Here is a 24,249-nt window from a genome sequence, read left to right as displayed (position 1 = left end):
ATTGAAAGAGGAAACAATTTTCGTTAGAATTAAAATATTGCATTCTTCACAATGTTTTATCGTTTTGAATTGTTATTTCATTCGAATTCGATCATTTTACAATTACAAAATCATAGATTACTTTGAATACATAATTTATATTTAGGTGGTTTATGTGCAGTCGTCGAGGATCACGATCATTCATTAGGCGAATGATTGAGGATCTATTCTAATAATTTTTATCTCAATCCCCCAATTTTGAGGTTTAAAAACCCAAAGTTTGAAATTCCAGAAGAGAAAATAATGACTAGTGTTGTATTTTCTCATGCACTTTTGCTCTCTAAATTCCATCCAAACTCTCACTGGAAATCAATAAATTAAATCTCATCATTCACCACATAAAAAAAATCCCTTCCATCATTCCCACCATTCGTGTCATGATAATAATATTTTTTCAATGCAACTACTGACATTTGAATGTCAGCTATTCTAGAAAATTCGAAACTCCCCTGGAACCATTCAATTAACAGAGAAATTTTGCCCTTCAATCCACAGCAATTCGTCCATTGTTAAAACTTTAATGTCAGCCAGTTGTCTATATGTCTTTGTTTCTCCCTCTCACTCCTATCAACATACCACGTCGGCGTGAAGGTGAAACAAAGATTGGAAAAATAATAAAAATAGACAAAGCCAGGGGTAAAAAAAATAGAGTAGCTACTCTCGAATATCTGTCTCGCGAAAACAAAAAAGAAATGGAAAAGCTGTCTCAACCCTAATATTGGTTCTTTTGTCTTCCAGGAGCTCCAGAGGAGATTGGATCAAACCCTCGGTAAGCCGGGAAGCTACCTAGCAGGAATCGACCGGGCTGGCAACATAAAACCCATGACGATTGGTGCCCGTCTGTATCGAGTCGAACAGCAGGTGAGAGACCCTCGGCTGATATCATGATAAATATAAGTTTTCATCTCCTCTCTTCATCCTATTCCATTTAACACGATCTTATTCTTCGGCTCTTTGCGAAAAGCTGCTAAATACTCGTCACCCCCTTTATTCCTGGAAGAAAATAATTTTTACTACCACCTCATTTTCCAGAGGTGTCCTATCTTTTTCCATCCATTGCATCATCTCCCTTTCATTCCTTTTTTCATGCTACCTTTTACCTTCACTCTACCTGAGTCACATCTCATTTTAGGTCTTACATTTTCTATAAGCATCATCAAAAGAGTAAAACTCACTATAAAATTACACTCAAAAAAATTCATTTAAAATAAGGAGAAAATTCATGCAAATGGTTCTATTTCCCTGAAAACTAATTATTTGTTTAATCGATTATTAACATATATACAATTCTTGTTCCTTTGCCTTGAACCTTAAAGCAATAATTCTCGAAGTATAATCCAAAAAATGTGTAAATGTTACGTAGTTTTACCAATCAGTTGAAAATAAATAAAACATATGCTTGAACTTGTGCCTATTTAGTTTAACATCTGCTTTCTATATCAATAACAGCTATAGTGACTCTAAAACAATGCAATTATTCGCTCGTTTTGATGTCGAAAATTGTTTAAAAAAACTTTTTATGGCATAAGTGCACAAAGTGTATTCTTTGAAACGGTTTGACCATAAAAACACTTCATTTGCATATAAAGATATGTTTCTACCTGATGAGTATGATTACAACCCCGACTGATTATTCAGTATCGACTCTCATAATACCATGAAAACCCGTTTTCAAGTCCTTTTAAATAAATGGATTTAAAAAGTGCTTTCAAAGTGTTTTAATGTCTTAAATATCGTTTAAACATTGTTTAAATATTCCTTCAAATTTCCGTTGACTTGATAGCACATTTATATTTTTTTCTATCCATTTCAACCTATAATTTCTCATCCCACAGATTTGGTGGGGGTCAAGATCATTGTATGTGAAACCATATATCAGCTGATTTCATCCGAATTAATCCCAGGCTGGCTATCACTTCACAAGTGAACCACTTCCTAAGTTATCCTAAACCACTTCTGATTATCGATCACTTTTTGATGAATATCTCGAAATTGAGGAGAGCTAGAAAAAATTTCATTAGAATCTGTTTTGTGGAACGAACTGACAGCTACAAAAAATGTCATGATAAAAATTGCGCCATCTCTCTTAGATTCGAAGATATCTTTCATAAATTCGATCCAGAGATAAGTCAACTTATCTCCTTTTAGCATTTCACTACTGATATTTTTTCACATTCATGCACTATTTGGTGACACTGCAAAATAATAAAAAAAAAACCATTGGTCCGGGACTATATAATCACGCATGACTAGCCGTGAATTTTTATGTGCAGCTTTCCGTAATGGATAAAAAGCTCGATCAACTGGTGTACGTATTAAACGCAGTGGCCCAAAAACAACAAATCCCATTGAGGAGCATCGAGGACGACGTGTAACAGAACGCCCCCAATGAATTTCTACGTGCAATATGTCATCATACTCAACCTCGATTAACCATAAGCACAGTTGTACCAGAAATGTTGAGTAGAGCTCATTGATTGATCTCCACCTTGCGCTGACAAATTAGGGAGAGGTGAAATCAGTGGTATTGTTAACTGATAATCGTCATAAAACGATTCATGCTCACTTGAATTACCGATAAATGAATGATCTCTCAATACCGCCGATAAATTCTTTCGATTTATTTAACAGGCTTCACGATAATGAAGTTGTTTAATTACTGAGAGACGGATGATACGCACAGAACGAGATGCAACAACCAATAAACAAGAGATGAGGAATAACTCACGTACAAGTGACAATGATTTTTTATCTCATCAGAAGTTGAATGGACTGTTTCCACGATACATTGATCATCCAAGGGGGAAATTAATAAATCAATATATTTCGACTACAATAGGATCTTATCGCACAGCATTATGAGAGAACAGGAGCCATCGATAAAATATTTTACCAATAAATTTTTTAAATTACTTGATAATGTTATCGGGAAGCGTCGGTCCAACGCAATCCAGAGATTTTTCTTTCAATTTTTAACGCTCATGTGAATAGAATCAATCAAGCTAATTCACTGTGAGCTAATTCATCAATTGTGTAAATACATTCATTGAACAAAATAATATTGTTGAACTATAATTAGCTGGAGGCTCTCGGAAACATGCGATCGAGGATATTTTCAACGATAAAGGAATGAATAGATGAATCTACTGCAATTTGTGGGACTCCAAAATGAATGCAGATGGTGGAAAATTATTATCTATGACTGCGGGATAATTTACAAGTACGGGGTGAAATTAATCGTGAGGGTCATTCAGTGATATTAGTGTGGATTTCAATTGAATGAACAGACGAGTGGATTTGATCGTTGGATGTACACCATAATATGGATAATGTAATCGTAGAATGCATCGTTGCAAATTCATTTCGGCGCATAGTCCGGACGAATGAACCGAAGGATTGATCAACCATATGAGAAAGATAATAATGAAAGGGTTAATTATTTTTGTTCTTTTCCAATGGTAGCAGCAGGAATTGTACTCTTGTAATATAAATAAATAAATAACAGTGCTTTGAGCCTACAAGTGCATCTTTGCACACTCTATGGTGCCTCTCATTCTATTTCACTATGGGATAATTGAATTACATAGATGACATTAAAGGAGTTACAATAAATTATCTTGATAATGGGTAATAATTTTTTGACAAATTACTCACATATTATGCTTGTGAATTTCCTCAGCACCAATAAAAATAATCTGCAATCATTGATTTTAGACAATTGTCGTTTTTATATCGTAAGATAAATATTTTATAGCTTAAGGGAGTTTCACAACTTGAATATTCAGAATTTTTTTATACTAATGCGCTTGATCAGTTATTTTTTATTTCCGCAAGACTAGTAGATTTGTAAAGTTCATTAATTATATGCAGACACTTGTCAGTGGAGGATTATCGATACTGTACTTTTAATTGTAATCCATTTTTTTTCGTAATAATTATCGGATAATCAGCAGCCAATGCTGGACTAGGTGACAGCTTGTCTCATGTAATTTTCACTATTGTAAATTTGCACCCCATAAGTTCGGTAAATCTCGTGCGTTAAATATAAAACGAGTGGCAAGTAGTGTTCGTGAATCGGCCGAAAAAAAATATAGAATTAAACGTCAACTACAATTTTTATTATGAAAATTATTGAAAATACGGAATCACTTCGTACGAATCGATAAATGTAATAACACAATTTAGAAATTTGCAATAATTCAAATTATATTCAAGTGAATATGGTGAATTGATATTGGTAGAGGTGAGAAATTATCCAATGATTTGTGATTAGTGGAAGGACAGTGGCGTAGAATTATAAATCTAAGTCAACTTGCGTAAAAGTAGAATTCGCTATAAAAAATCTGCTACTCGCAGCTTAGAATGTGATATCACGCGACCTAGTTATCAAAAATGTCAATAATTTTTATTCAACCACGTGTTTGCCTCTTTTATTAGTACTCCCCTCCCCCCGTACATTGCTGTATCGAGACAAACAAAAAAACGAAGGTGATTTTGAACTGAAATAAAATACCTTAAATAGCTAATTGTTCAACAGGAAAAGGAACGAAGCGGGTAAATTACATGCAAATCCGAGGAAGCTTGGAAATACTCATACGAATATTATTACAGTCAAAGGATATAGAACCAATGAATTTTCAATTCAGCCGATTGTTGAATAACGATGAAATGTTCATTATTCCTTGTCCAAGCTACCTCAGAAAACTACTTAAGCTTTTTCTACGCAAAACGTGGCTGTTATTTATAAATTTCATCAAAGTTGTTATCAGATTATCTCCAGTACTGATTAATGAATCAGCCAATCACATTCCGAGTTGACATAGTTACATATCTATCACTTAATTACTGTAACTAGGAATTTAGAGTAATTTTTTTCTGAAAATAAGCGTGACAGTGCGAGCCATGAATTGTATCAATCGAATATAATAATATTTCTAGTCATTTGAATTTGGTTCTCAACTTGGGCACAAAAATATTGAGTACCAAATATGATAAATACTTATATTTAATGAAGAAGTTTGATGAAACTGTTATCATTGTAAATGATATTTCATTTAATAAGGTCAGATATTTTTTATTATTAATAGAATCAGAGTATTTTATCGCTGCTTCTTGTGTACCTACTTTTTCTTGTTACTGTTGATCGGTCCCAAATGTTTAATATATCATTAGTCCTTTGACTCATCAATCTGATAATATTTGATAATACAATCACTTTGAATTGGTAAAATTGTAAATTCAATAATTTGGACCAACGTTATATCTTCAAAATTTTAATTAAATTGTATATTGTACAAAGTCAATATAATCGAGCCTGTTTATAGCTCTGTGAAAGAATGTGGTACGAAATAATGCAACATGAGGATTGAATTTTTTGAAGAAAGGATGAGTGTATGGATGAGACATCGAAGTTAACTGTAAAAGTGATGACAAATCTGTTTTTGTTGAATAATCGTATAATATTCATGACCAAATGATACGACCTTATTTTAACCGTGGATCAACTTAGTCACCTTGAGAAATTGTAAAAATCCTTTCCGACCAAATTAATCCCGATGAAATTATTAAGGTATATCCTCAGAAAAATTACCATGAATATTTATCGACTTTACCATCAAACAGACACAGAGTCATTCTCACCAGACCCTAAAGTTTTTATTCAACACAGTAATTTAAAAAAAACAATAATTGGATCAGGATCGGACAGGTAATTCTATAAAAATAGTGTATTACAAGAAAGCCCATGGGGTGATATATTTTCCATGACGAGGGTTGAACAAAATTTTTCCTCGCAGAAAAACTGAAAAACTAAATTTTCTTGTCGCTTAACACCCAGAAAATGTTTTTCAGACGCTCCTCCTACAAATTAATTCCATGTTCCCTCCGACTATTGCAAGCATGAACCTACTGCCTATATAGAAATATATATAAACATTATATTAGATGGCTTAATAAGCAAACTAGACTTAAAAAAGTGATTTTTTTTCTCCGAGCAGAGATAACTTTGACTTTTAAGAGATTATTTCGTCTGAGACTATACCTTAATATTGGAATAAATAATTCCACTCATCTGACAAAATTTAGACTGTACTTTACTCGAAAATCAGTAACAATAAATATGTTATATAAGCGGTGCGCATCGCCGAATATTCTTGGTTGTGCTTCAACGAGTGCTTTGGTTTCGAGAGAATTTCACGAACGTTTAGTAAATAGGTTGAACAGAATATTAAACTCAACATTTTAATACTCTACTCTATAACGAATACAAAAATTCTTGCACGTGTCGCAACGATGACAATCTTTAGTGATAATATGTAAATTGCAACGACAGCTGTGAGACTGATGGTAATCAGACAATGTAGAGGAAATGGGGAGAATGTCAAAGTGTAAAGAGCACGTAATCCTCTATCCCCGAAACTCTCGAAGCTGAAGCAATCGGATATGTTTAATGCACCGAAAGAATCAATACTATGATGCGAAGGATAAATCAATCATATCACCGTAGTTGCCTATATTACTGTCCACCTAGTAGTATATCAACTGAACTGTTGTGCTGCTCATAAGGCGCATTAATAATTTCCTCAATTTTAAAGAATTTAAAAAATCAGTCATTTTAAAATTTCTCCGTATCGTGGAAGAGAACTCTGCTACTTAATCTATCAAATAATTAGAATTATTTAATTAATAAAATTAATTCAGCAGCAAAGCGGTGAACTGTTTTAAGTCGATTTTGACGTTTGGTCAGAGAGAAAATTTTTTCATGACTTTTTTGCCGTTACGTTCTACGAAAAAGATAATGATAAAATTCTTTCCATCTGCTGTAGATTCCGGACTATTCATCGAACACTGGCCGATGTAATAAAAATGAACTTGACCCAGTTTACTTAATTAACTACTGAATTATTCATCTCAAATCCGACGCAATTTACTGAACATCAAATTCCAAGTTCTCCTCCATGAGATCATGAAAATAGAGAGTAGACCGAAAGGATTAGAATCCATTGTTAAATAATTATGAATTTTATCAATTTTCATTGCCCGACAAATCGAATGTGAAGGTCACTAATCGATATTGAATATATAATATACCACATGAAACTTGTCCAATTGCGATAATGATATTGAAAAATTTCCGAAAGCAAATGTATTTTGCAAGTGTCCTTCCAAATATTGTAAACGTGATAGCGCGCTCTGAAGGGTTTACGATACTCTTAGATTTAACGACGATGAAAAATAATACTTTCAAAAATAGTACGATAAGACGCATGCAGATAAATGAAAATAAGCGGTCCATCCGTATGATGAGAAATTTAGATATCCACGACAGTCTGAAGTCTTCACAATAGATAAATATCATGTTTAGATATCAATGTAAGTACTGTGGATGGACCAAAGATTATAAATAATTTATAAATATAAATGATAATTAATATTTAAAAAATGCTACTATTATTTTAATTAACTATACATACCGAGTAATTTATGCCTGATAATATTGTACATTTGTGAACATCGTTTCATGTTATACATAACGAAACACAATTATTACTAATAATTATAAACAGCTACTTACAGTTGAATAAATCATATCAATTATCTCGAAATATCTGTCAAATTATTCTTCATTGTTAACAGAAATTTACCCCCGTATTGATCAAGACCCGCTAGTGCTCACAACAATCGAAAAATTGTCAACTAAATAACCATTTTTTTGCCTCAGGAATCGGTGATATTTCGAAAGTTTTCTTTAGAAAAATGTGATAATGTTGAAATTGGAGTTGAAATTGAAATACTCCCAGTAAATTCCTCAGTAAATTTTTATTTGAACGTCGGTTTTTCCCCAATTTTTCCTATATTACCTACACGTGGATAAGGTAGGGAAAGAGATAGAACTATCAATATCCCATTCAGTCTCATGCATAATTAACCACTTTAGAAGTTACTCTTGTTATTATGGTTGTCATAAGGTGTCAGAGGTTTATTAGGTGGTTTCTTACTACATCGAAGAACGTTTTTGATTTTCCATTATTCCTCTTGTTGATTCTACATCCATACAGGAGGCAGGAATACATGTCGAAATATATTTTATATACATTAGCATCACAGAAAACACAAAGCTACCAATAATGTCGCTGTGGTGTGCAAAATATCTGTAAAATATATGTGACAAATGACAAGTCAGGGAAATACATATATTTCACATCTTTTTCAATCATAAAATGATATATTTGAGGCCTATATGAGATTTATCCTTCGACATATATTTCAATCAACCCAAAATGATCTGCCCCATATATAGGCTATATAGATAACATATGGAAGATATATTTTATATATTTTTTTAGTAATATGTGCCCAAAATCTTCGCTGTATATTGTTCCCTGCGGGCGAATACTTTAAGCGAAATAAATGCTGCTCAGCTTGAAAAAATGGCAGAACCTACGCTACATCATCCCCATCGCTGGTGATATTCCAATTATCAATTATTAATAGAGCAGCGATTGCGAATTAGTATTAGACGACGTTTGCTCTGTTATCAGTATAGCACTTCAGGACCAAATAGCCAGTATCACAGGGAGTGTTGCCCTCTACAACAATGAGAATGAGAAATATTACCATTTAACCAATAATTGGTGTATTACAATTAGATCGCAATAATTATCATGAGGACTTACTCAGATCCTTGCACTTCGTCATGATCTCTTCTACCCTTTCACGCGGAACTACCAACGCCAATCTCTGCCGAGCCGCAGCTTCATTCAGTTGACCATCTTCACTCATCTGTGAAAAGAAAGATTGACGAAAAGAAATCAATCCTTGTCGGTAAGAAATGATGAGGAGAAATCAATGTGCGAAGTCAGTACAAACCAAACGTAACCGCCTCATCATGCACAAAGCGAAACAACGGATTTGAGGGTTATCAGCCCATTGGCCCTGACGAGCCCTGTCGACCTCGGCTGTAATCATAGCAAGAATGAAAAAGATTATCTAAAATCCTGAATGATCACTCATACCATGGATCTGGAGGTTTAAAACCTCACCGGGGCCAACGATTGGCGCCTTGAATTGACCACCAATCGGCGCCTCTTTTATGAGACTACCACCAGAATTTAAAAAAATCTTTTAAGGAGTGTTAGTCAAGTAATTTTACCTCTGTTAGCATCTGTCTCTCTTATACAAATATCTCTATGCTCTCTAAGTCTCCGTCTTTGGGCTTCGGTTAACTCCTGGGCCTTTAAAAATAATTGAATATAAATTAATTTGACAGTCACGGAAATCAAGCATTGCGGACCTGGCTAAACATCAATGGATAATTTAGAAATAATTCTAACTAAAGAGATAAAAGGAAATTTGATTTAGGGGAAGTTCATCTTTCAATTATGCGCGTTCGATTGAACGTACCACATTCATACGAAATACTCTTACAATCGCCCGATGCGAAAAGTATTTCTTTACACACTAGTGATAGAATATATTAATCTATGAACAAGTTAATGATAATTGGTATTTACCAGAGCACCAGCGAGACAGACGAAAATCACAACGACGAGGAATTTCATATTGTTTTTTTCAATCGTTATAGACTCCGGAGGCTAGAGAAAGTAATGAAATCGTGTTGATTACTGAATATCATCTCCAGACAGCTACGTGTTTATATACCTGCCCAATCAGCTGGCTGTCCGGATGCAAAAGCCTGATTTTTTATGTTGTGAAGGTCGTGCCGAAAAAGCTAACACGATGGTACAATATCTGATGAGTAAACATTGTAATTTTCTTCAAAGAAATGAGAAATAAACAGTGGAAAAATTGTATCAGTCTGTTGAAATGATACAAGCAAATATAAAGTCAAGATTAACGGGCTTAATTAAGATTAAGACTTATTTACGAGTGACATATGGAATCCATCATCTACGGAGAAAAATTATTGTGTATCGGAAGTTTAACAATTTTACCACCAAATGATTTCAGATAAATCTACCAAAATGGTACCCGATACCTTATCATGCATGATATTTACAACAATACCAGGAACGCATCTCGAACTACGGTAACTAAATCGGCGTCGATAATGTAGATAATGAGATGTTGGTAGCGGCGAAGAGCGGAATCCATCAATCGCAATTTAAATTTACCATTAAGACCGCGGACGGCATGATCTTTCATTAATAATTATATTTTTCTCTCCATGCACTTTCATCAAATTGGCTGAAAAGGTGATCGATCTCATAAAATATTTCTCGTGACTATATTTTCAAGTTTTTTATTCCAATAAATCAAATCGTACGATAAAGCCCCGATAAATAATGTTTCGAAACATGGTGGGAATTTAGTCACAAAAGCAGTTCATATGCATTGGCCGATAATCAACAAAATCATAGGGATCATCATTGTAGTAACACAGGATTATTTTTTACATGAGGTGTGTTTTCTGCTCATTATAACACTTCATTATCCTTTGCGCAGTGCCACAGGCGTTGGAACCCTCTGAAACAATGAAAACGATTATATAACGAGCAAATTAACAATGAATTCATGCAATTAACATCACGATCATTGTTCCGATAACTCACTCAGATCTTTGCACTTGGCCATGATATCATTGATCTGCTCAGCGGGCAATTTACGGGCCAACGTGTCGCGTGTGACGATTTCATCGAGCACACCTTCATCATTCATCTGTAATGGCACAGCGACACAGTAAATTCAATTCTTATCCGTAACAAATAATCCCGAAAGATTGATAAGAAATCAAAATACACACCAGATTCCCTTTCTTCAGCATACAAAGGGTGTAACAACGAAGGTTCTCTTTATCAGCCCATTCGCCTTTGCGAGCCTTATCAATGTCAGCTGGAATTAAAATCAAAGTCAAGGGAATTATTTGGAGCTCTGGATACTAACAAATTCCGGAAGAGTTGGTAAAAATTTATTTCTTTCGCAAAATATCTTTTCAACCAAGAGAAAACATTTTTATAAAAATTCTAGTAGAAATTTCAAATCTAATTATGTCAACGTAATATCTCTGAAGATTTCTGCTAAAATTTTTAGGGATTTATGAAAAATTTTCACTGAAACGCTGGATTTTTTTCTTCAATTTTTATCACTCTGCACCTCTTTTTTTGTCCTGACACCAAATTTTTTCCTAAAATTTCCCTCGATGTAAAATAGCAGAATTTTTCATTAAGTATTAAATGAAATCGATGGGTTCTTGTTTGTCTATTATTTTGCACCTTTTCGGTAACAGGAATTCCAGCAAAATTTACGCCACAGTTGATACTGTGCGGCGATAAAGGAAAAGAAGTCGCAGACTCTTTTTAATAATTGACGTATGTACGTCCGTTTCGGTTATTCAAATTCAAATGGCTGAAAGTCATCTGTGAAATAATTGCAATCATCCTGCAATCATATGGAGTTACTTAATCATGGAATGAGTAACCGGATAAAAGTGGAAATATGAGTGTCCTTTCATTAACTATTTTAATATGATAACAAATATTGATTCATTCAGTCAAAAATTAAGGCACTCATCTGAAGAACATGAATTTTGACTGACATTTAATGAAAATATTCGAGTTCTTTTTAATTGGTCGCTTCCAAATCATCGGAAACATAATTATTCATTGGAAAAGTCATTATTTCAGTTAATTAACTAATTTCACCTTGATCAGCCCCTGTCTCCGCACGGCAAGCATCTCTGTATCGCTGCCGTCTCGCCTCCGGGGTTTCTCTCTGCTCGGATGCCTAAAAAAGTAACAGACATGGAATTAACAGAAAAATATTATCTGCACGAAACAGTTAAATTGAAAATCACTCAGCACTTAATTCTACTTCTAAGGGGGACTGTACTATATTTTATTTTGCGGGATGTAAAGTAAAGTAAAGTAGTCCCACCCGTCTCCATCAACCTCCCTTTCGACCCAGTTGATAACTCTATAGATGAGCAGGGACCCTTCCTTTCACCCCCCTCCCGCCCCCTAGAATTAAAATCTTACGATTCAATTTGGAGAAGAATTTCAAGTCGTTTGAATACCAAAAATTTCCCGAGTTATTCATGTACGTAATAAAAAAATTAAAAACTACCACCGAATTACACTAACTTCTCAATGCATTGAACATTGAACAGTATAATAATGTCAAATTTTCACATTTAAATTGATTTTCATAGAACAAGTAGGTTCCACGGATTTCTCCATCAAATTGGTAATTTTCCCCGTCAAAAGTCGTAAAAATTCTAGTGGAATTACAGATCCACAGATATTACCGAGTATTAAACATTTACCCCAAAAATATCGGTATTGAATATTGAATGATAATTACTACTCACCAGAGCACCAACGATGCAGACGAGGACGGCAATCACCAGGAATTTCATGATGAGTTGTTGGATTATTCTGAGCTCCCGAAAGTTAGAACCAGTTGCAAATGCGTGCTGATAAGTGAATATTGTCTGCAGAAAGTGTCCTCCTATATACGCATCCGGAACTAATCGTACGCAATGCGATGATTTTTTCATTGCAAGTCTCATGTCAAAGAGCTAACGCAATGAGATCACGCAGTATTTGATCAGTAGAAATAGTATTTTTCAGTATTCTTCAGAAAAAAGAAACACTGACCGGTGACGAGGCAAAATGTCACTTTACATGCAGGCATTTAAAGGAAATTTCAACTTGAGTTCACGGGGCCTTGACACAGAGGATGGATCAAGAGGTCTGACCGGACTTTCATGCCCAACGATAGCAATAATGAATGCTATCCTTGGGCATATCTCAACAAGATGTATTTCGTACAATCTTTGATATTTGTCTCTCAATCTAGTTTTACTCTTTTTTCCCTATCTAAGCATTAAAATACTTGTGGACTAGTAGAAAAATAGAGTAATAAATAATAGAACTCAAAGTAGAAAGTGTTTATTATTTCAAATCCATAACCCAATATCGATTTATCCGTCCAAAAATTGATCAGCGATGGCGAATTTTCTCTGGTTGGTTCAACCAACTTTTCCGATGGGCCTCAATAGCCTATCTAATTACTATGCCAGAGGCCAACTCCTCAGCGACAATATTTCTAAAAATCAAAATTTATTTATCTGCACAGACATCAAGTTTGATGAAATTGTAGCTCAAGAAAATTTCAATCATCGCCAATAAATGTTGTATTTCAATGAATTGAAGAATCCAATGGAAAACTGAGAGATCCAAAACTTTATTGAACAGATTAAATCATGTGCACTCAAAAAAAAATCAGTAAAATCATCGATGTTTGTATAGTAGAAATTTCGGGTTAATCTTAGACGGTGACTGCTCTGTTGTCAGTGTAGCACTTCATCATCATGTATGCTGTATCACAAGCGGTATCGCCCTCTGGAATAATCAGAAAAACAATCAATATAGTGATCGAAGTAACGGGTGATCTATTATATTATCATCACAATGATTTTTAGTATTGATGACTCACTCAGATATTTGCACTTGGTCATGATCTCCTCGACCTTCTCGGGCTTCATCTGCAAGCCCATCTTCTGGCGAGCTGCAGCTTCATCTAATACACCGGCATCATTCATCTGTAATGAACCATTGATACGGTTATAGCAAGTACTTTTGTCATTAACAAATCAACGGAGAAATTCAATGAGCAGAGGATATACAAACCATGCCCCATTTCTTCAGCATACAGAGGGTGAAACAACGGATCTTTGCATTGTCAGCCCATTCGCCCTTATTAGCCTTATTAACCTCCTCTGCAATTAAAATAAGAGGAAACATTATTTTTTTATATTGGAGTATTTAAGTACATTGGTAGAATCATTTTTAGTTCTTATTTATTTAAAGGACGGGAAATCCAGAGCTGGAGGATTCACACTTTCGCTATTTAACGCTTCATGCGCATCGTTTTAGTTTAAACTATTAAGTCTTTTCAATTTTTTAATTACGAGTTTCTAAATATTTACATATCTCTTTGATAGACTTAAAGTAGCGTTAATTAATGCATTTTACCTCTGTCAGCACCTGTCTCGGTAATGCAAGCGTCTCTATTCTCCCTGACTTTCTGCTTTTGCGCTTCCGTCAATTCTTGGGCCTTCACGTGTAAATGAATAAAAATTATTGAAATAATGTTAAGACAGTCTGTGCCAGTTCTTGGAAGAGTAACATTCGATCGGCTTAATTAGGGAAAGAAATCTCACGCTGATATTGATGGATGAAAAACTTCGATATGAAAACCAGGTGAATTTGCAAAACATCAAATTGAATTTCCATTAACTTTTGACTGGTTTTGAAAACTATTGTTCTATTCACCTCATTCAAAGGTTATTCACAGGCTTTCCCCATTCAAAATATTTCTAAAAATCTTTTATAACAAAATAACATTTTTAAAACTTCCATTGACTGTCCCTTCTGCATATTTTTTCTAGGAATCTTTATAGCCTTGTCCAAATAAACTGTTCCTCCCACATATCTCCTACAGAAATTTCCGTAGAATCGGCCAAAAAACAATAAAAACTTCACCAAAACCCGCAGAGTTTTGAAACGAATTTTCCATCAAATTTTCTCATGGATGTTATCAACAAATGTTCGATAAATTTTAATGAAACATCAAGTCATGAAAGTTTGACGAAAATCATGATTTACCAGAGCACCAATGAGACAGGTGGAGAGGATAACCACAAATACTTTCATGTTGACTTTTTAAATTGTATAGCTTTCGGAGGATAAAGCAAGTTGCAAAAGTGTACTGATTACTGAATATTGTCTCCAGACGGCTTCGTCTTTATATACCTCTACTGAAGTGGTCGTCCATGTGCAACGTGATGATTTTTTATGTTGTGAAGGTCGCATCAAAGAAGCTAACATAGTGGGATCGTCCAGTGTCCGATCAGTAAACATTATTTTTTTTTTCATCAAAGAAATGAGAAATGACCGGTGGCAAGAGCGGTATCAGCTTGTCGAGGCAATACAAGCAAATTTCAACGCAAGAGTGAGCGACCTAGTCACAGATGACATCCCAACATAATCACTTGCAGAAAATAATTAATTGCAAAGGGGAGTCAAAAGCATAATTTGATATCCAGTAATACCAATGTTCCATAAATCGTCCTTCTGAGACTTTATGAAAGTGACAAAATTAAATAATTTCAGGGAGACATTGATCGATATTGGGCCTGGAGGGGGGTGGAGGGATGTATATGACAAATATTCATTCTATGTAATGTGGTCTCTCCGAAAAATAAAAATGAAAAAATCTAGTAAATTTACTATAGAAAATGTTTTGGACGGTTATATTAAAATGTTTCTATTAAAAAATATTTTATAAATAAAGTCAATAGACTTCTATGTGAGTCCCACTTTTGTTCTTCAAGTTTTTTCATAAGCAGAGAGTGAAAATAAAATGAAAAAAAACTTTGAAATTGGAAGAAAATAAACCCCACAAAAAAAGTCTGAAAAATTGAATTCTATCGACTTCTGTTGCTTATTGTATATTAATCAATTGAGTATAGTCAATCGAAGCCTGATAGGAAGTTCAATAGAAATCCAAGAGAAATATTTAACGACTTCATTAAGTTATATGAAATGTTCTCTTGCACATTAGGAAGACTGGGAGATGACAACAAGTTTATAAGAGCAACATCATAAGCGTATTTTTCTAATTTAATAGTACGTTTCTGTAAATTGGAAAAGTAACTGAAGAAATGAAATGAAAACATTTTCATCGAAAGCTCATCGAGATATTTCTTTATGAATTCAGTAATGAAGTGGTCAACGGAAATAAGTTGACTTGTCTCTCGCTCGAGTTTTTGAGAGATATCTATCAACCTAAGAGAGATAGCAAAATTTTTGTAATTATCTTTCTTATAGACGTTAATTAGGCTCTCAAAAAACCTCATAATGAAAATTTTTCAAAGTTTCATAGATTCTGAGATATTCATCAAAAACAGGACGCAGAAGTGACTTATCTCGTTTTACCAAGTCGCTACTGAAATATTCCCGTACTATAGACTAATTAGAATTCCCACTAGAATAATTAGATGTAAAATATACATAAACTATGCATTAAGTCTGTGTAAAGTGTGCACAGTCCATGCGTAACAACCTACTCAGGCATTTTAAATTTCATGCAGTCGTTTCCATGTGTCGGATTCACATATTCTGCTGGGAGTACATGCTATAATGATCTAAATCTAATCAAGGCATCATGATGATTATCAGACCCATTTATTGTGGTCGGCTCCATACAATTCACCGGAGTTTCCAGTCAGATGATGGATCAATTATGGTATTTTATGTAATGAGGCTTTTCTTAGGGTTTGCATTCTGGAGGTTATCGATAATTTTTTAACCTCGAGATAAATGAGTATTAATCGCACAGTGTGGTAAACACAATATGAAAAATTCTCCCAGTGAATTTCCAGTTTGCAAAGACTGCGAGAGCTCACGAAATTCAGACACGGAAATCGAATAATTACCCAAAATTAGGAATCGCCTGATATCAAAAAATACTTCTCCGAAAAAAAATTAATACGTTGAAGTTTCCGACTGCCTTTTTTAAAAATTCTAACCACATTCTTCTACTGGAATTTTAAAACGTTTCTACGTTCAAAAATTGCAGCCAGGAAAATATTGCGACACTGAAAATTTCATTGGCTTAAATGCAAATATTTTCCAAATTTATCTGAGAATTTTCATGAAATCCCCTAAAAGTTTTTTATAGTTTCATATTAACGCCAGGAAAATTTTATATTAAAGTAATTAAATTTTTTCACAATCGAGGGATCATATTTTTTTTTCAAAACCCACGAGAATTTTCATAGAAAATTTTTCTTCTCGTAAATCGATCGGATATTTATTCAATTCAAGCCGATTCGACAGAATTTATTCGGCATCATCAACCAAATCTGTATATCAGTGAATAGTTCACAAAAATAAAGCATCCACGATAGTATCACTGGCGATTCGTCATTCACATCAGACACAAATTGATAATTTTTTGTCAATCCCGATCGATTAACTCACTTCCAACCGTCGAACCGCCATACTACGACGCGTCATTTTCCCGTTTCGCATCACCGATTATTATATCAATTATTCAATCTGGATTACTATAACCTGAATGCGGTATGAATCATGCAATATTGGATAATCATATTATCCTCAGTTAATCAATTGGGATATCTCGAAGCCTCATAGACTCCGCTGACTCAGAGCAATCATTTCAATGTCACCAACTCAACCACGGAAATTAAATTGAAAGTTCTCCATCTTTTTTATTCCCAACATGGCGAATATTATCGCTCGACTTATCGGAACAATCAAGATGGTGAGGCAGTGGATCATGAAGTGAATCGAAATGAAGGAAGGTGAAGTGGATATATTTACCATTGTCACTGCATCATTGACCTTGCTGTCCTGAAACAGACGTACGTCATAGATTAACTCTATTTTATTCAGAAGAAGAAAACCTGAATTTACCTTCTCAAAATACTGAGCTTGAATTTTGATGAGTTCTTCACTCCTGGAGAGCATTGAAGCAGAATTTGTATTTTTGCAAATGTCATAGATCGTGTATTGGACAATGAGTGATTGGTAAAAATTGGAAACAAAGATCACTACACGCGCTCCCTTTGCCGTATAATTCCCTCATAAATTCCTGCTTAAGACATATTTAGTTGACAGAATTACATTTTTGTTGTTATTGTATGCACATGCGGGGAACACTCTGGTCCGATGATATCTCAAGGACATAAAAGATTGGATTCAATTTCCCATACATGATCATAAAAAATCCATTTGGAAGGAAATTGCTCATTTATTAGGAAAAACATATAAACTATGTTGTGACAAAAGCAATTTTCTGCCTGTTTTTCACGGTAATCAATTGACGGAAAAAATTATTCACTACCATCATTTTGAATAATGACTCACTTAAGTTTCCCTCTCCTTTTTCGTGACAACGGCTTTCCCCTTCCTTCCCCCTGGTCCCTGCCAGTTTATGAAAATCCCGACTCATGTGATACTTGAACAAATAATATTTAATTATTCCCGGGAATTTGGAGACTGCTTTTTTTATTTGTTTGCAATTATGTAACACGTCTAATGGGTTATTTACACTGTCATGAATGTTACACTAGATCTTTTACATTTTCCCCGATATTCTAATTCGATTGAAAGTTGTAAATGTCGATTTTTCAAATATTTACAGACAATTTTCATATATTTTTCTTCAGTTTATCTGCAAACTCGTGAAGATGGAGAAATTATTGATGATTTTTTTTTTCATTTTCTTTCCTCTTATTAATGCCTCCCCGTTCCAATAACTATTAAAATTCACTGAAATATTCAGGAAACCTAGGATAGGCAATATACGATAGACTCGAACCCTCACTTCATCGAGGCATGAGGTTCATGTTTGAAGCCCTCAAAATCAACGACTAAAGCATACCGTTTAATCCTCTAGTCTTTTAAAAGTGTTGACATATTTCGTTACATCAATGACTTACTCCATTACCACTATTGAACAAGACCCAGTGGTTGAGTCACAAAATAATCGTTCCGTTTTACTCATTTTTTCTCTCAGTATACCTTGACATTTACCTTACGTCTCAATTTAAGAGGACATTGCCGACACCTCTGAAGGCGTAAGGATTAGAGAAAAACGAGGAAAGAATAAAATTAGCGAGAACCAGTTTTACACTTGTTACGAGCCTTGAATAATTATTTAATATCCAACAAAATTTTTAAATAACAACCAGACTTCCAAAAAGATACCTCGTCTGTGAATAACATTCCTTGAAATGCCTCATAACACCATCAAGATATAAAGGTGACTATAAAAAATAATCATAATAATCATAACAATAATAATAAATAATAGCAGCTCAGACCCAAAGTTCTCTAACCAACAATGAAAATTATTAATCGTATATTAATTTTTATTATATTTCTATTATATATTTTATTATATTTATATTTGTTATTATATTTTTTCCTATATTTATATTTTCTTTATATGAGGACTCATGAGGAAACGATGACTTTACCGAACGGTAATTTCATTTTTATCATAAATTTGGCCCTGCGTATGCGCTCCAAAAATTATTAAAATGGTCATGACACAAAATTTTTCTGTCTCCCTTATGTTGAGAGAGCTTTGCGGAAAAATGGCCCGCAGAGTGAGACCGACTTGAACCATTTGACCACTTCGCTACTTGAGTGTGAAGCCTCAGTCATAAATCATATTTCCAAGAACTCAAGATAGTGTAATCAAATTAGAAAATTTAGTATAAAAATACTAGATTGTTGGAAACAATGATGAGGGGTTATCAGAAATGCAGAAAATTCGAGAAGTTGGACTTTATCATGTGCATTCACTGAAATATTATAATGACGAATCTAGTCTGTATCCAATGGATGTTGCATAACGTTATTCAAACGAGGTCGTTGATAATTTATTCTACGAAGGAATAATAGTCACTCAGGGGATTCATCAGACTGTTCATTAATACGATAGCTGCCACACTATGCACAAGCAATATCCCCCCAATTCCCCAATTTTTCATCGGCCCAGTGGTTTTCTGGAAGATATGACCGGGTGCAAGTAGCTTCCAGTACTGCAAACACATTAGACAATGATATATCTGCATTGAGAGAAAATTCTGGTTCCCGGAAAAAAGTCAGAACTATGACTTGCATTTTTATTGAGTCAAACGTGATTTTTGCCCCAACTTGACGAATTATCATTTCCAAGAATTGAAAATCGACGTTCTCGTCCTCCGGTGTACTTATGCTAATTGCTATCATTATTTTGTTGTTTATCAAAGTTTTTAATCAGAGAAAAATTCAATCAGCCTGGGAACATCCGTACAATTCCAGTGTTTTCAAAGTTTAATAATAAAAACGGAAATATGAGGCATTTTAGTGGTTTTCAGAAAATTTTCCGCGATAGGAGTTCGATGCGCGTGCAGAAAAGTAGTTTTGGGCTCGGAAGAGTACATCAGCACGAGACGATCACGATATTGAGAAAAAAAATTTAATTCTGTTCAATCATTTTGGGTTCGGACAACCAACTGCCCGAAATTCCGCTTAAAAAACTTATCACAACAATATTTGACCGACAGAGTTATATTGTTTTCTCATTAATAATCCCAAGAACCAAAGACTCCTTTTCTCACGATCATTCAACACTACTTTCCATCAAAATGTGATGGAAGGAAACTTTTTGGGGACACGATGCAAAGAAAACGTTGGTAAAGAGTTACTTTTATACATAGCATGATGAAAAGAAATTTCACGTCACAAATATTACGTTAAATTACCCGATATTAATTAGCCTTCCGGTGTGATTCTTAACTTCTGTGTTCACATTCTATTTTTTATTCTTCATGTAATTCAGTGATTTTCAACCCACAATTGCTGTACATTTCAATAAACAATGTCAAAAACAGATAAGCGCCGTTGAGACTATCTTTCGAATGTCATTATCATTTGCAGTGACGGATCCCAAGTCCACGCCCAAGGTTGCATTAAGCAACCCATGTGCTTCTGCTTATACTCGAAACAATCCCAATCCCTCGGTTATAAAAAAATCGAATGCAGTCAAGCATAAATTTCTCCAGATTTCTCTTGATATTTCTGGGCATTTGAAAACCTCGGTACATCCGAGGTTAATTCTGGACTAATTGTCTCATCTTTTCACTCACTTTTCTTCGATATTGTTGATTTTTTATTACATATTTGAATTTTTTTTTCTTAAATGTTTAGACTCTTGAGAGTTCGAGATGACACCATTTATAGTATTATCTATATACACATTCTTTTTTAATATTTCGGTAACATGTTTAAATGTCTTATGTAAACATAGAGCAGGTACAATAAAAATTAAATAAAAACTTCTTCAAAGTAATTGAATAAAAATAAATTAAATGAATGCAATGAAGCGACTCAGGAGGACTTGGAGTGAATCCTGGGGTGCGAATCGATTAAGGAAAGAAGCATGAAGCTGCAAGCTCATAAGGGTGGGTGGTAAAGGGGGCAGGAGGGAGAAGGTTAGGCTCCGGAAGACATTGGGGCGGGTGGGGGGGGCTAGCGAGGGCGGGGAAGTCAAGCCTCGGGACCCAGGGCACGATCTAAGGGTACCCCCTGTCAACTGATCAGTCAACGGAAGATGGAACGTATAGGTCTTCGGTCGGTAAGCAGTGGCTGAAACCATGATGGACCCAACAAACTCCCTGGATCTTCTGGTGAAAAAAGACCATGACCTGGGGCAGTTACATTTAGACTTTAGTCAACATCTTTTGTTCAAATTAGGTTTAAAAATTTTTGTCTGTTTTGTTGTACTCATATGTTGTCTGTGATACTGAAGAAATACAGGCCGCAATGTCAAATTAACATTAAGAGTAGTCTGTGGAAATAGGTTTTTACGTGTGCAAACAATTGTAATTCTAGTTTACGACATATGTACTAAGAGGGTCACGAGGGAGGGGAAAGAAAATGCAAAAACCCGAGAGGGTATACACATGGGTTAGAAAATGAAAAATTGTAATGAAGCAAATTACAATTCTTAGTCAATTGTAAAATTTCCGTGAAGGTCCATAAATGCCAAGATACGGTCAAGTGACAAAAATTAAAATTGATTAAATTATTTAAATTCTTTAATTATTCCGCTCGACGTTTACCTCTTGCAGAGTAAAATTTGCCGCAATTTTTTAGGTAATTTTCATTCATGTTTTCTCTCAGACTAATAATTCAATGTGTCCACTCCCAAAAGGAGCATTAGGCTCATTGTTATGTAAATATGCATCGGAAATGTGGTGAAACGTTTTATGTCATTGTTAATGATTTTCTTCTTCAATATTATTGAAGGCCACTCTGGCACTAACTTCATCAACTACATTGTCATAAACCTCACCACTCATCCAATCCACCTGTATTCGTAATTTATTGTAAATAAACAATGTCTGAAGGAAGGAAGTAATTACCTAGAAGAATACCTGCGATTCAGGCAGTAGGTGGATTGTGAGAATCATTGCCCAATTATACTTAAACCTAAAATTATACGTTCCCCTTCTACTTATCGACTCATATCGCGAAAAACATTAAAAAAACTGAAATAGAATTGCTCTTCTTAGGTATATAAAGATCAGAATTTAGCGATTTCTTAGCTAGTGCCGTTGCAAATTGAAAAGTCAACATGAATACCTCAACCGTCGTCTTGGTCTTCTGCGCTCTTGCTGTCACTTTCGTGAGTCATTTTTACAATTTACAAAAATACAATCTATCTACCATAACACTTCTCCGTAATTATTCCGTATAACTAAATTGCCCAGGAAAATGGACAATTCAAGTTCTAGGAAATGAGAGTAAATTTTAGGATCGAAATATTATTTGATTATTCATTATCATAAGACTAAAAATTTTAATTCTGTGTGCGGAGAGAAAAATTCAGCAGAAATTACCCAACTTTTGGTAATAGTGCTCTGCTTGGACCGCTTGGGACAAATTTTCGTACCGTCCAACAAAATTTGTCAACTGCGTGGTGATACTCATCCACGAATTTGAAATATTATCTAACAGTTTGGTAATTTCGACTGAACGTTTTACTGAGCAGTTGAGGAATTTTACTGAATTGCACGAGCTAGAAGTCGAGCTCCCGAATTTTTATTAATAAATTTTCCCCACTTGAATGAAGTATATTTTAAACTCAGATCAAGTATACATGTACAATATTATATCAAGTATATTTAAACAAGTAACAATTCCCCTCGAGAATTTTAACGCTGTTTTAAAAGCCACGTTTTGCAAGTGAAATTTATGTAAGAAATTTCAACAAGAAATTTAATTTATGGTTCAATTATTAATGGAGGAATATCCTTAGGTTTCGGGGGGTGACATGAAAGCCGAAATGCATGCCCAAGTGGAAAAATGCATTATTGAAACCGGTGTGGATCCAAGTGTACTTAAGAGCCTACACGAAACAGGTGGAGCTAATGCTGATGAGAACGTAAAATGTCTTGGTGCCTGTATCATGAAAGGTCTTGGAGTGGTTAGTGACTGTAACCGAATCGATTTATCAATCACTTCAAACAGATGATAAAGGAATATAAGAGATTTTTCATTTCTTCCAGATGGCGGCGGATGGGACTGTAAATTTAGACAAGGCAAAATCCCTTGTTCCAAGTGATGCTCCAGATCACGATGCCCTTCTGGCCGCAGTAGAAGAATGCCACGCTGAAAGTCAGTATTTCATATCTTTTATTAACAGATTGTAATTTTTTTGCCATTTTGCCTTATGCCCGTCGCGAGAAAAAAATCATTCTCATTACGCTCCGCGAAAAAGTAGATTTCGATCAAAAATTATGTAGGAGTTCCGTAATTCGGAAAACGAGAAAAACAGCCCGATGAAAATGCCGGAAAGTCCTGTAAAAATTACGGAATGTTTCAGAAATAATACACCAGCAATTACGTCATTTTTACTGAACCCTTGGTAATTTTTGTCAAACCTTTCATTCGGGAATTACAAAACTGTGGAAAACTTCCGCTCCGTAAAATTTCCAAATATCCCTCGATATTTGCGTATTCGAGAAGACGATCGCCATTTTTCTGAATGACGACACGAAAAAGGGCACATATTCATTGTCGGTAACAAAACTAAATGTGTTAATTGATATTCGTCACCTTATATAACGAACTTCGAAGAAAAACTACTATATATTTCAACAATAAATTTATCTATGAATATTCGACGAAGAAAAACTAATAACTGATTTTTTGGTACATTGCAGAGGGAGCAAATGATTGCGAAACAGCCCACGCCATTGGCATGTGTATGCACAAGAAACACGTAAGAAAATTAATAGATAAAAGAACCTATCATATATTCTACGACAAGAATTTATCGATGAATTATTGTTTACCATTTTCCAGGTCGGTCCCATGGATTAGTGAATTGAACGACGACAGTAACCTACAGTCACTCGTGGAATACTCTGAATATAAAATGATAGATCACAGTTGCAGAATACACAACTTTCTGGTGTCAAATATTTTCGACATGTACATAACTTAGAAAATATCTCTAATAAAATTCATATCCCATAAGCATTTCCAATTTATCAGACTAGTCAATTTTTTATTGATCCTAACGTTGATCATTCTTATAAGAGGGATTAGAACCAATTAGGTTAATTATTACTGTGTGAGCTCACTCTCGCCAATATTATGG

At 34.6% G+C, this 24,249-nt stretch overlaps 4 protein-coding genes and 1 long non-coding RNA gene across 10 annotated transcripts in view; 2 read left to right on the top strand and 3 right to left on the bottom strand.

Moving 5' to 3' along the window:
- LOC135166132 (potassium voltage-gated channel subfamily KQT member 1-like) overlaps positions 1–7,633 on the top strand; it is a 47,590-nt gene extending 39,957 nt beyond the window's left edge. For 4 of the 5 annotated variants that reach the window (XM_064128171.1, XM_064128190.1, XM_064128158.1 and 1 more), the window contains 2 exons: positions 778–900; positions 2,313–7,633. In XM_064128171.1, coding sequence (XP_063984241.1) covers positions 778–900; positions 2,313–2,414 — 225 coding nt within the window. In that variant the 3' untranslated portion in view covers positions 2,415–7,633. The remainder of the gene's footprint in view (positions 1–777; positions 901–2,312) is intronic. The other variant, XR_010299629.1, reaches the window with a different exon arrangement.
- Positions 7,634–7,984: 351 nt separating this feature from the next.
- LOC135166172 (general odorant-binding protein 56d-like) lies at positions 7,985–9,709 on the bottom strand. The gene is made up of 5 exons (XM_064128242.1): positions 9,552–9,709; positions 9,191–9,272; positions 8,908–8,996; positions 8,715–8,820; positions 7,985–8,627 (listed from the first exon to the last, which is right to left on the bottom strand). The coding sequence occupies exons 1-5, from the start codon at positions 9,597–9,599 to the stop codon at positions 8,554–8,556; spliced, it is 399 nt and encodes a 132-aa protein (XP_063984312.1). The 5' UTR covers positions 9,600–9,709; the 3' UTR covers positions 7,985–8,553.
- A 575-nt stretch (positions 9,710–10,284) lies between these two features.
- Positions 10,285–14,826, bottom strand: LOC135167193 (uncharacterized). Its single transcript, XM_064130136.1, has 10 exons — positions 14,667–14,826; positions 14,034–14,115; positions 13,689–13,777; positions 13,495–13,600; positions 13,333–13,400; positions 12,365–12,574; positions 11,700–11,781; positions 10,802–10,890; positions 10,611–10,716; positions 10,285–10,524 (listed from the first exon to the last, which is right to left on the bottom strand). Exons 1-10 carry the CDS (start codon positions 14,712–14,714, stop codon positions 10,451–10,453), a joined length of 954 nt encoding a protein of 317 aa, XP_063986206.1. The 5' UTR covers positions 14,715–14,826; the 3' UTR covers positions 10,285–10,450.
- A 2,571-nt stretch (positions 14,827–17,397) lies between these two features.
- Positions 17,398–20,485, bottom strand: LOC135166183 (uncharacterized). 2 transcript variants are annotated; one of them, XR_010299631.1, is made up of 4 exons: positions 20,345–20,485; positions 17,955–18,045; positions 17,502–17,679; positions 17,398–17,438 (listed from the first exon to the last, which is right to left on the bottom strand). It is a non-coding gene; the product is annotated as an uncharacterized LOC135166183 (long non-coding RNA). The 2 variants fall into 2 exon arrangements; XR_010299630.1 differs by lacking the exon at positions 20,345–20,485 and having other exon boundaries at positions 17,955–18,439.
- A 1,657-nt stretch (positions 20,486–22,142) lies between these two features.
- LOC135166166 (general odorant-binding protein 56a-like) lies at positions 22,143–24,139 on the top strand. The gene is made up of 5 exons (XM_064128228.1): positions 22,143–22,269; positions 22,903–23,070; positions 23,153–23,261; positions 23,810–23,868; positions 23,952–24,139. Exons 1-5 carry the CDS (start codon positions 22,219–22,221, stop codon positions 23,967–23,969), a joined length of 405 nt encoding a protein of 134 aa, XP_063984298.1. The 5' UTR covers positions 22,143–22,218; the 3' UTR covers positions 23,970–24,139.
- Positions 24,140–24,249: the final 110 nt, after the last annotated feature.

The sequence above is a fragment of the Diachasmimorpha longicaudata genome, chromosome 1 (assembly GCF_034640455.1).
Source record: "Diachasmimorpha longicaudata isolate KC_UGA_2023 chromosome 1, iyDiaLong2, whole genome shotgun sequence".
Lineage (NCBI taxonomy): Eukaryota > Metazoa > Arthropoda > Insecta > Hymenoptera > Braconidae > Diachasmimorpha > Diachasmimorpha longicaudata.
This window is presented reverse-complemented; position numbering and strand designations above follow the sequence as displayed.